This window comes from Mustelus asterias, unplaced genomic scaffold (genome assembly GCF_964213995.1).
Source record: "Mustelus asterias unplaced genomic scaffold, sMusAst1.hap1.1 HAP1_SCAFFOLD_1560, whole genome shotgun sequence".
Taxonomy (NCBI): domain Eukaryota; kingdom Metazoa; phylum Chordata; class Chondrichthyes; order Carcharhiniformes; family Triakidae; genus Mustelus; species Mustelus asterias.
In genome coordinates this window covers 75,001-86,427 of record NW_027591505.1, presented here as the reverse complement: position 1 = coordinate 86,427, position 11,427 = coordinate 75,001, and the positions used below count along the sequence as shown (strand labels likewise).

The 11,427-nt window shown below is 54.7% G+C and overlaps 1 protein-coding gene across 1 annotated transcript in view; it reads left to right on the top strand.

The window, feature by feature from the left end:
- Positions 1–3,747: 3,747 nt before the first annotated feature.
- LOC144488433 (SH3 and multiple ankyrin repeat domains protein 1-like) overlaps positions 3,748–11,427 on the top strand; it is a 9,302-nt gene continuing 1,622 nt past the window's right edge. The window contains exons 1-2 of the mRNA XM_078206505.1: positions 3,748–3,846; positions 5,983–8,407. Of these exons, the coding sequence (XP_078062631.1) occupies positions 3,765–3,846; positions 5,983–8,407 (2,507 nt within the window). The 5' untranslated portion in view covers positions 3,748–3,764. The remainder of the gene's footprint in view (positions 3,847–5,982; positions 8,408–11,427) is intronic.

Genomic DNA, 11,427 nt, shown 5'->3' with positions numbered 1-11,427 from the left:
TGAGAGTGTGTGTGTGTGTGAGTGGTGTGTGTTGAGTGTGTGTGTGTGAGAGTGTGTGTGTGTGGTGAGTGTGTGTGTGTGTGTGAGTGTGTGTGTGAGAGTGTGTGTGTGTGTGAGTGTGTGTGTGTGTGAGAGTGTGTGTGTGAGAGTGTGTGTGTGTGTGAGAGTGTGTGTGTGAGAGTGTGTGTGTGAGAGTGTGTGTGAGTGTGTGTGTGTGTGAGTGAGTGAGTGTGAGTGTGTGTGTGTGTGAGTGAGTGTGATCAGTAATATTGATGCCAGACAGTTAATTCCAATGATTTCTCGGGATTTTATTAAAAGCCTCACTGAGTGACATAATTCAATCATCGCTTCAATCTACCAGGGGACCAGATGGGAGCGATTCTCATTCTCAGCCACATCCGCAGTAAATTAATTACTAATTGAACAGAGACTTTTTAACAGGGTCTCCAAACAAATACCACATCACAAACTGGTGTCATGTCCAGCCGCAGTGCCAGTGATAGCCTCGCGATGGCGGTAGAGAGCAGGAACCTGACTAGCTCCTCAGCACCATCTGTGGGTCGTTCCTGGTAGTGCCAATATTTACCCTTTGTCCCTCCAAAAAGAAGCTGATCTGTGTTAGTGACACATATTGGCCATGATACACTCTTAACGTCATAGAGTCATAGAGGTTTGCAGCATGGAAACAGGCCCTTCGGCCCAACTTGTCCATGCCGCCCTTTTTTGTTCAAACCCCTAAGCTAGTCCCAATTGCCCGCGTTTGGCCCATATCCCTCTATACCCATCGTACCCATGTAACTGTCTAAACGCTTTTTAAAAGACAAAATTGTACCCGCCTCTACTACTACCTCTGGCAGCTTGTTCCAGACACTCACCACCCTCTGTGTGAAAAAATTGCCCCTCTGGACACTTTTGTATCTCTCCCCTCTCACCTTAAACCTATGCCCTCTAGTTTTAGACTCCCCTACCTTTGGGAAAAGATATTGACTATCTAGCTGATCTATGCCCCCCATTATCTCATAGACCTTTATCAGATCACCCCTCAGCCTCCTACGGTCCAGAGAAAAGAGTTCCAGTCTATCCAACCTCTCCTCATAACTCAAACCATCAAGTCCCGGGAGCACCACAGAAAGCATCCTTTCTGGTTGTATCACAGCTTGGTATGGCTCCTGCTCTGCCCAAGGCCGCAAGAAACTACAAAGGGGTGTGAATGTAGCCCAGTTCATCACGCAAACCAGCCTCCCATCCATTGACTCTGTCTAGACTTCCCGCTGCCTCGGAAAAGCTAATCTACGCCCCTCATTATTTTATAGACCTCTATAAAATCACCCTTCAGCCTCCTATGTTCCAGAGAAAAAAGTCCCAGTCTATCCAGTTTCTCTTTATAACTCAAACCATCAAGTCCCGGTAGTACCCTGGTAAATCTTTTCTGCGCTCTTTCTACTTTAATAATATCCTTTCTACCCTTGCCCTTCTTTGAAATCGTGCTTTGCAATCTTTAACATCCACCTGAGAGGGTACGTGGGCATCGGTTCAATATTTCTTCCAAAAGGCGACATATCTCCAACCGCACTGCACTTCCAACCGTGCAGCACTCCCTCAGTACAGCAGTGGGAGTGTCAGCCTATCTCAGATCCTGAATGGGACACGAACCTACAACCTTCTGACTCAGAAGCCCAAGTGCTACCCACTGCGCCATGACTAGTGCTGGTGGGTGCAGTTGGAGAGGCTTTTTTGATTTGATTTGATTTATTATTGTCACATGTATTAACATACAGTGAAAAGTATTGATTCTTGTGCACGATACAGACAAAGCATACCGTTCATAGAGAAGGAAAGGAGAGGGTGCAGAACGTAGTGTTACAGTCATAGCTAGGGTGTAGAGAAAGATCAACTTAATGCGAGGTAGGTCCATTCAAAAGTCTGATGGCAGCAGGGAAGAAGCTGTTCTTGGGTCGGTTGGTACGTGACCTCAGACTTTTGTATCATTTTCCCGACGGAAGAAGGTGGAAGAGAGAATGTCCACGGGTTCTTAATTATGCTGGCTGCTTTGCTGAGGCAGTGGGAAGTGTGGAGAGTTAATGGATGGGAGGCTGGTTTGTGTGATGGATTGGGCTACATTCACGACCCTTTGTCGTTCCTTGCGGTCTTGGGCAGAGCAGGAGCCATACCAAGCTGTGATACAACCAGAAAAGATGCTTTCTATGGTGCATCTGTAAATGTTGGTGAGAGCCGTAGCTGACATGCCAAATTTCCTTAGCCTCCTGAGAAAGTAGAGGCGTTGGTGGGGCTTTGTTAACTATAGTGTCAGCATGGGGGGGACCAGGACAGGTTGTTGGTGATCTGGACACCTAGAAACCTGAAACTCTCGACCATTTCCACTTCATCCGCATTGATGTGGACAGGGACATGTTCTCCTTTACGCTTCCGGAAGTTGATGATAATCTCCTTCATTTTGTTGACATTGAGGGAGAGATTATTGTTGCCGCACCAGTTCACCAGATTCTCTATCTCATTCCTGTACTCTGTCTCGTCATTGTTTGAAATCCGACCCACTACGGTGGTGTCATCAGCAAACTTGAAAATCGAGTTGGAGGGGAATTTGGCCACACAGTCATGGGTGTATAAGGAGTGCAGTGTGGATTCTAAATACTTACAGGGACATGTGGGCCTGACTGGCTGTTACTGCGTGCTACATTTGCACATGGAACATTCGTGCCACACAAGTGCCAGGCAATGACCACCTCCAACAAGAGAGACTCTAACCATCTCCCCTCGACATTGGATGGCATTGCCATCACTGAATTCCTTCATTATCTACATCCTGCGGGGGTTATCATTGACCAGAAATTGAACTGGACTATCCAGATAAATACTGTGGCTACCAGAGCAGGTCAGAGGCTGGGAAGCCTGTGGTGAGTAACTCACCTCCTGACTCCCCAAAGCTTGCCCGCCATCTACAAGGACACAAGTCAGGAGTGTGATGGAATACTCCCCACTTGCCTAGGTGATTGCAGCTCCAACAACACTCAAGAAGCTCGACACCATCCAGGACTATAGAACCAGAGAATCCCGACAGTGCTCAAGAGGCCATTTGGCCCATCGAGTATTGAAAGAGTATCTTGCCCATTCGCTCCCCTCCGCCCCTATCCTTGTAACCCCGTGCATTCACCATCACTAATCCACCATCTTTGTGCACTGAGGGGTAATTTAGCACGGCCACTCCACCCAACCTGCACATCATTCGGACTGTGGGAGGAAACCGGAGCACCCGGAGGAAACCCACGCAGACACGGGGAGAATGTGCAGACTCCGCACAGACATTGACTCAAGGCCGGGAATTCAACCCGGGTCCCTGGCGCTGTGAGGCAGCAGTGCTAACCACTGTGCCACATTGCCAATTGTGAGTTGGCCCTCACCCTCCTGCCTCACAGTCGCAGATTCATTGGGACACTGTCGGAATGAGGTACCGCACATGAGGAGGTCCATGCGGAATCTTAGCCAGTTGGAGGGGTGAGGGTGACTGAGGGAGTTGTGTGTGGGGGGGGGGGTGATTTTGGGGAAGAAACTGTGGGGTGGGGGAGACATTAATACCACAATATCTCTGTCCCAGTGGGCTGGGGAAAGATAGGGAGGTGGGGAGTTGTGACTTGAGCTAACTCTACTGAGGCTGCGGCCTGTACGAGGTTCGCTGAGAGACACGTGGCCATTTCTAACCATCGGTGTGGTTATCTCTCCTCCAGCCGCTGTACGACCAACAGGGGATGGCAGCAATGGGTCAGTCGGTGAGTTTTGATCGACCATATCTTGCTGCCCAGCAAGGACTCATGCGGCAGAAGTCAATGGGTAAGTGGCAGGCTGGGCATGAGGGAGAATAGGGCACTTAGTGACAAACACAGGAACAGGAGTGTGGTACACTGCCACACCCATCCCCACTGTACCGTACCCCAGTGTTATACACTGACAGACCCGTCACCACTGTACCGTACCCCAGTGTCACCCATCCCCACTGTACCGTACCCCAGTGTTATACACTGACAGACCCGTCCCCACTGTACTGTACCCCAGTGTTATACACTGACAGACCCGTCCCCACTGTACTGTACCCCAGTGTCACCCATCCCCACTGTACCGTACCCCAGTGTCACCCATCCCCACTGTACCGTACCCCAGTGTTATACACTGACAGACCCGTCCCCATTGTACTGTACCCCAGTGTCACCCATCCCCACTGTACCGTACCCCAGTGTTATACACTGACAGACCCATCCCCACTGTACTGTACCCCAGTGTTATACACTGACAGACCCGTCACCACTGTACCGTACCCCAGTGTCACCCATCCCCACTGTACCGTACCCCAGTGTCACCCATCCCCACTGTACCGTACCCCAGTGTTATACACTGACAGACCCATCCCCACTGTACTGTACCCCAGTGTTATACACTGACAGACCCGTCCCCACTGTACTGTACCCCAGTGTTATACACTGACAGACCCATCCCCACTGTACTGTACCCCAGTGTCACCCATCCCCACTGTATTGTACCCCAGTGTTATACAGTGACAGACCCGTCACCAGTGTACCGTACCCCAGTGTTATACAGTGACAGACCCGTCACCACTGTACTGTACCCCAGTGTTATACACTGACAAACCTGTCCCCACCAGTACTGTACCCCAGTGTTATACACTGACAGACCTGTCCCCACCAGTACTGTACCCCAGAGTTATACACTGACAGACCTGTCCCCACCAGTACTGTACCCCAGTGTTATACAGTGACAGACCCGTCCCCACCAGTACTGTACCCCAGTGTTATACAGTGACAGACCCGTCCCCACCACTACTGTACCCCAGTGTTATACAGCGACAGACCCGTCCACTCCAGTAGTATACCCCAGTGTTATACAGTGACAGACCCATCCCCACCGGTACTGTACCCCGGTGTTATACAGCGACAGACCCGTCCCCACCAGTACTGTACCCCAGTGTTATACAGTGACAGACCCGTCACCACTGTACTGTACCCCAGTGTTATACACTGACAGACCTGTCCCCACCAGTACTGTACCCCAGTGTTATACAGTGACAGACCCATCCCACCAGTATTGTACCCCGGTGTTATATACTGACAGACCTGTCCCCACCAGTACTGTACCCCAGTGTTATACAGTGACAGACCCATCCCCACCAGTACTGTACCCCAGTGTTATACACTGACAGACCTGTCCCCACCAGTACTGTACCCCAGTGTTATACAGTGACAGACCCATCCCCACCAGTACTGTACCCCAGTGTTATACACTGACAGACCTGTCCCCACCAGTACTGTACCCCAGTGTTATAAGCTGACAGCCCTGTCCCCACCAGTACTGTACCCCAGTGTTATACAGTGACAGACCCCTCCCCACCAGTAGTATACCCCAGTGTTATACAGTGACAGACCCCTCCCCACCAGTAGTATACCCCAGTGTTATACAGTGACAGACCCGTCCCCACCAGTACTGTACCCCAGTGTTATACAGTGACAGACCCGTCCCCACCAGTACTGTACCCCAGTGTTATAAGCTGACAGACCCGTCCCCACCAGTACTGTACCCCAGTGTTATACAGCGACAGACCCGTCCCCACCAGTACTGTACCCCAGTGTTATACAGCGACAGACCATTCCAAAACATGTCACTGACAGTGAGTAGCTTTTGAAATGTACTGTTGGAGACAGAATGCGCACAGCAGGATCCCACAGACGTCCTCGCGTGTATGTTCCCATAATGTTCATCGATTGGCGTGGAAATGTAAAGCAAGCCGCCACGGTGAACCTTCTTCCCTCTCTGACAGTGCCGCCAAGACTCTGACAGAATAATAACGGATTGATTGGAATTGCCCAGTTGTTTATTGATAGGATTAATGAACAGGAAGTGAGTCCAAGCGGGAAGTGAATCCTAAACGCTGCCTTCCTGTGGCCTCTGTCGTTCCAGGTGTCCCCGAGGAGGAGAAGCAGTTCCTGGTGCCTCCTTCCTTCAAGTTCGCCCGCAGCCTCTCTGTCCCCAGCGCCGACGACATCCCCCCGCCCCCCACCACCGCCCCCCCCGACCCCCCCTTCAACCTGCCCCAGCCCCGCTCCGGGCCCCCTCCCCCGCCCCTGGCCGGGGCCCCCGCCTCCGCCCGCTCGACCTTCAACCCCGGCGGCTCCGGCGAGCCCAAGATCTACGCCAGCCTGCGGCACGACCTGGGCGAGGCCCCGCCCCCGCCGCAGACGCTGAAGGGGGACGCCAAGGAGGGGCGGCACAAGCGGGAGAAGGCGGGCGCCGCCTACCGGCAGGACTCGGAGCAGCTGGCGGAGGAGCGGAGCCGGCACGCGGCGGCTGGCGGGGGTGGGGCCCCCACGTCGGCGTCCTCCTCCGCCGCCGTCCCCGCCTCGCAGCCCAACGCCAGGGGCCGTCGGGGGCAGGTGACGGAGAACCGCTACGCCAACCCCACGGCAAGGGTGGTGAACACCGCCATGTACGTGCCGGCCAAGCCGATGAGGAGAAAGGGGCTTCTGGTGAAGCAGTCGAAGGTGGAGGACGAACAGCAGCAGCAGCAACAAGACAAGACGTGTTCCATCCCCATCCCCACCATCATCATCAAGGCCCCGTCCACCAGCAGCAGTGGCCGCAGCAGCCAGGGCAGTAGCATGGAGGCCGAGGTGGGAGTGGAGCCACTCCAGGCCCGAGAGAGCCTGGACTTCACCAGCCAGTTCGGGGCGGCCATCGTGGGGGCCGCTCGCCGCGACCGCGAGCGCTACATGGAGGCCCGCCGGAAATCCGCCGTCTTCCTCTCCACGGACGTGGCGGAGGAGGAGCCGGAGAGCCCCACGCGCCTCACCCACTCCAAATCCATCGACGAGGGCATGTTCAACAGTGCCGAGACATTCATGAACATCATGGTGTCAGCCGGCAAGGGAGCACCCCTGGCCTACGCCAGCGACCTGGGCTACGCCTACGAGGCCCAGCGCGGCAAACAGCCGGGGGCCAGCGCCTTCAACTCGCTGGCGTCCAGCTTCACCCCGCGCTCGGGCTCCGGCTCCGCCCCCGGCACCTTCATCCACCCGCTGACTGGCAAGGTGCTGGACCCCGAGTCGCCGCTGGCACTGGCCCTGGCGGCCCGCGAGCGCTCGCTGAAGGAGCAGCCGAGGGGCGACCCTGGGAAGGGGCCGGCGGAGGCGTCCGGCGTTAACCCGGGGGTGAGGGCGGGGGCGCCGGCGGCGGGGGGGGGTCCCCAGCCCGGCCAGCGCAAAGAGGCCGGCCCCCCGACGGGGCGCCCGGCCCTCAGGCCGCAGAAGACGGAGGGGACGGACGGCCAGGCCCAGGAGGCGTCTCGGGCCTGGGCCCCCGGGCCGGAGGGTGAGGGGCAGGCCGAGTTCCGGGTCCGCTTCGTGGAGAACGCTCACCCGGCCGGCCCGGACGGGCCGCCCCCCCCTCCCCCGCGCCCCAAGCCCCCCGACCCCGAGGTGCTGCCCCTCACCATCCTCCCGCCCCCGGCCCCCTCCCTGGACGCCGAGGAGGAGTTTGTCTTCAGCGACCCCCTGCCCCCGCCGCTGGAGTTCTCCAACAGCTTTGACGGCTCCGAGGTGCCCCCGCCACCCCCTCCCCCGCCGCCCCCCCCTCCCCCTCCCCCTCCGCCGCCCCCTCCTCCCCCTCCACCCCCGCCGCCCTCCTCCGTCCCCCCCGCCGAGGCTGGCAGCAGCAGCCTGCCCACGGTGGACTCCACCGGCTCCAGCCTGACCTCCTACGACAGCGAGGTGGCCAACCTGACCCAGGCGCCCAAGGAGAACCACCTCAACTGCGGCGCCGAGGGGGCGCCGGGCGGCAGCCGCGCCCCCTCCACCGAGGCCCTGCTCGCGGACAACGTGGGCGACTCGGGCATCGAGGAGGTGGACAGCCGCTGTGGGAGCGACCACCAGCTGGAGACCATCAGCAGCGTCTCCACCTTCTCCAGCATCTCCGGCCTCTCCTCGGAGGGCAACGAGCTCCTCGACACCTACATCGCCTACCTGGACGGCCACGTCTTCGGCGCCGACAAGCCCCCCTTCACCTCGCGGGTCCGCACCCGGCCCCTGATGGGCAGGGGCCCCGGCCCCCTGAGGGACCACGCCGCCCCACCTCCCCCCCTCTCCAACCCCCCCTTCCCGGCCCCCCAGCCCCCCGGCCAGCCCGCCAAGCCGCCGGAACGCCAGCCGCCCATCGCCTCGGTCTGGGAGGACTCGTCTATCCCCCAGGGCCCCAACATGGCGACCATGAAGGCCAGCATTATCAGCGAGCTGAGCTCCAAACTCCAAAAGATGAGCGGGACGTCCTGGACCCGCTCGAGCGACGGCGTTGGCCCATCCACGGGCTCCAAGCCCATGATTCCACGGCACAGGTAACACCATAAACCCCGGAGGAGAGTGTGTGTGTGTGTGTGTGTATGTGTGGCATCCCTACAGTGCAGACGGAGACCATTCAGCCCATCAAAACCACTGAGAGTCATTGAGGTTTACAGCATGGATACAGGCCCTTTGGCCCAACTTGCCCATGCCACCCAGCTTTTACCACTAAGCTGTTCCCAGTTGCCCATGTTTGGCCTTATCATAGCATCCCTACAGTGCAGGAGGAGGCCATTTGGCCCATCAAGACTGCTTAGCATCATAGACGTTTACAGCACAGATACAGGCCCTTCGGCCCAACTTGTCCATGCCGCCCAGTTTTTACCACTTCGCTAATCCCAATTGCCCGCGTTTGGCCCATATCATAGAATCCCTGCAGTGAACAAGGAGGCCATTTGGCCCATCGAGCCTGCACCGACCACAATCCCACCCCAGACCACATCCCCGTAACCCCATGCATTTACCCTAACCAATCCCCCCGACACTCAGGGGCAATTTAGCATGGCCCAATCCACCTAACCCGCACATCTTTGGCGTGTGGGAGGAAACAGGAGCACCCGGAGGAAACCCACGCAGACTCGGGGAGAACGCGCAAACTCCACACAGACAGTGACCTGAGGCCGGAATCGAACCCGGGTCCCTGGCGCTGTGAAGCAGCAGTGGTAACCACTGTGCTCTTCTATCCCTCTATACCCATCTTACCCATGTAACTGTCTAAATGCTTTTTAAAAGACAAAATTGTACCCGTTTCTACTGCTGGAAGCTTGTTCCAGACACTCACCACCCTCTGTGTGAAAAAATTGCCCCTCTGGATCCTTTTGTCTCTCTCCCCTCTCACCTTAAACCTATGCCCTCTCGTTTTAGACTCCCCTACCTTTGCGAAAAGATACTGACTATCTAGCTGATCTAGCTGATTATTTTATAGACCTCCATAAGATCATCCCTCAGCCTCCTACGCTCCAGAGAAAAAAGTCCCAGTCTATCCAGCCTCTCCTTATAACTCAAACCATCAAGTCCTGGTAGCATCCTAGTAAATCTTTTCTGCACTCTCTCTAGTTTAATAATATCCTTTCTATAGCAGGGTGACCAGAACTGTACACAGTATTCCATACTCCCCCAGCAGAAGGGATTCTTCCTTAATTGGCAATAAAATGAAACAAAACTTACTCCAACAGATAAATCAAACATAAAGATTTAATAAAGAAACATCATTACTCCAACATTTGAGGCCTCACCCTGGGCCATTCCAAGATCCCCAACAATTCCCAACAGGTACTGAGTCAGCTGGTCAGCTGATCATCACATAATTTAGTCATTGTTTACACAGTTTACTGGGTCAGCTGACCCTTACAGCTTGCTACCATTGGTCACATTACAACAGATCCAGTGTTATCATTGGTTACATTCAAACACTCCAAGTGTGTACAACTTCAACAAGACTTCCCAACTCCCGTATACAATGCTTGCACTATTCAGTGAGATTGGAGTAAGATGTCTCACAACACCTGACGAAGGAGCGGCGCTCCGAAAGCTCGCGATTCCAAATAAACCTGTTGGACTTTAACCTGGTGTTGTGAGACTTCTTACTGTGCCCACCCCAGTCCAACACCGGCATCTCAATATCAATGAGATTATGACTGACCTGCAAGCCAACCTCATCCAAACCTACGAACACACACAGCAATTAGGAGCAGGAGGAGGCCATTCGGCCCCTTACTTGCCTGCCCCACCATTCAATAAGATCAAGGCTGATTCTAACCCCTTAATTATCCATCGATCTCTGACTTCAAGCTGTTAATTGTATCACAATCCACTGCCTTTTGTCAGGGTTTCACATTTCTATCACCTCCGATCGCTCGCTAGTCCTAGATGTGAGTATCCTGTCGAAGCTTTTCATCGTGCACTCATCAGGACAGAGATCAACAATTTATATTACATGAGAGGGTGCCGATTCTGCATTCTCCATGGCAACATGTCGACCAATCAGAGTCGACTCGCCAACCAATCAGCACACTTTTCCCATGCAGAGTAAATTGTTGCTCCCTTTGAAATTTGGTATTCTGGCGTCTGTCCTGGTGAATACAAGTTGGAAAACTTTGACAGGATGTTTCTTTTTTTCAACAATGCTCCTATCAGCCTCGGAGAAGTTCTCCCGGAATGTCCTGCCTCTGATTTTCTCATTTTGTCTTCTTGTCTTGGACACCCGTAACACCACATATTTACCCTGCTAGTGCCCCTGGGTAAACTGGTTTAAACACCTTAGAGGGGGATTGGCCATGGTAAATTGCCCCTTAGTGTCCAAAGATGTGCAGGTTAGGCGGATTGGCCATGCTAAATTGTCCCTTAGTGTCCAAAGATGTGCAGGTTAGGTGGATTGGCCATGCTAAATTGCCCCTTACTGTCCAAAGGTGTGTAGGTTAGGTGGATTGGCCATGCTAAGTTGCCCCTTAGTGTCGAAAGATGTGCAGGTTAGGTGGATTGGCCATGCTAAATTGCCCCTTAGTGTCCAAAGATGTGCAGGTTAGGTGGATTGGCCATGCTAAATTGCCCCTTAGTCTCCCAGGATGTGTAGGTTGGAGGGATTAGCGGGGTAAATGTGTGGGATGACGTGGATAGGGCCTGGGTGGGGTTGTGGTCAAAGAACAAAGAACAATACAGCACAGGAACAGGCCCTTCGGCCCTCCAAGCTCGCGCCGCTCCCTGGTCCAAACTAGACCATTCTTTTGTATCCCTCCATTCCCACTCCATTCATGTGGCTATCCAGATAAGTCTTAAACATTCCCAGTGTGTCCGCCTCCACCACCTTGCCCGGCAGCGCATTCCAGGCCCCCACCACCCTCTGTGTAAAATATGTCCTTCTGATATCCGTGTTAAACCTCCCCCCCTCTTCACCTTGAACCTATGACCCCCTCGTGAACGTCACCACCGACCCGGGAAAAAGCTTCCCACCGTTCACCCTATCTATACCTTTCATAATTTTATACACCTCTATTAGGTCGCCCCTCATCCTCCGTCT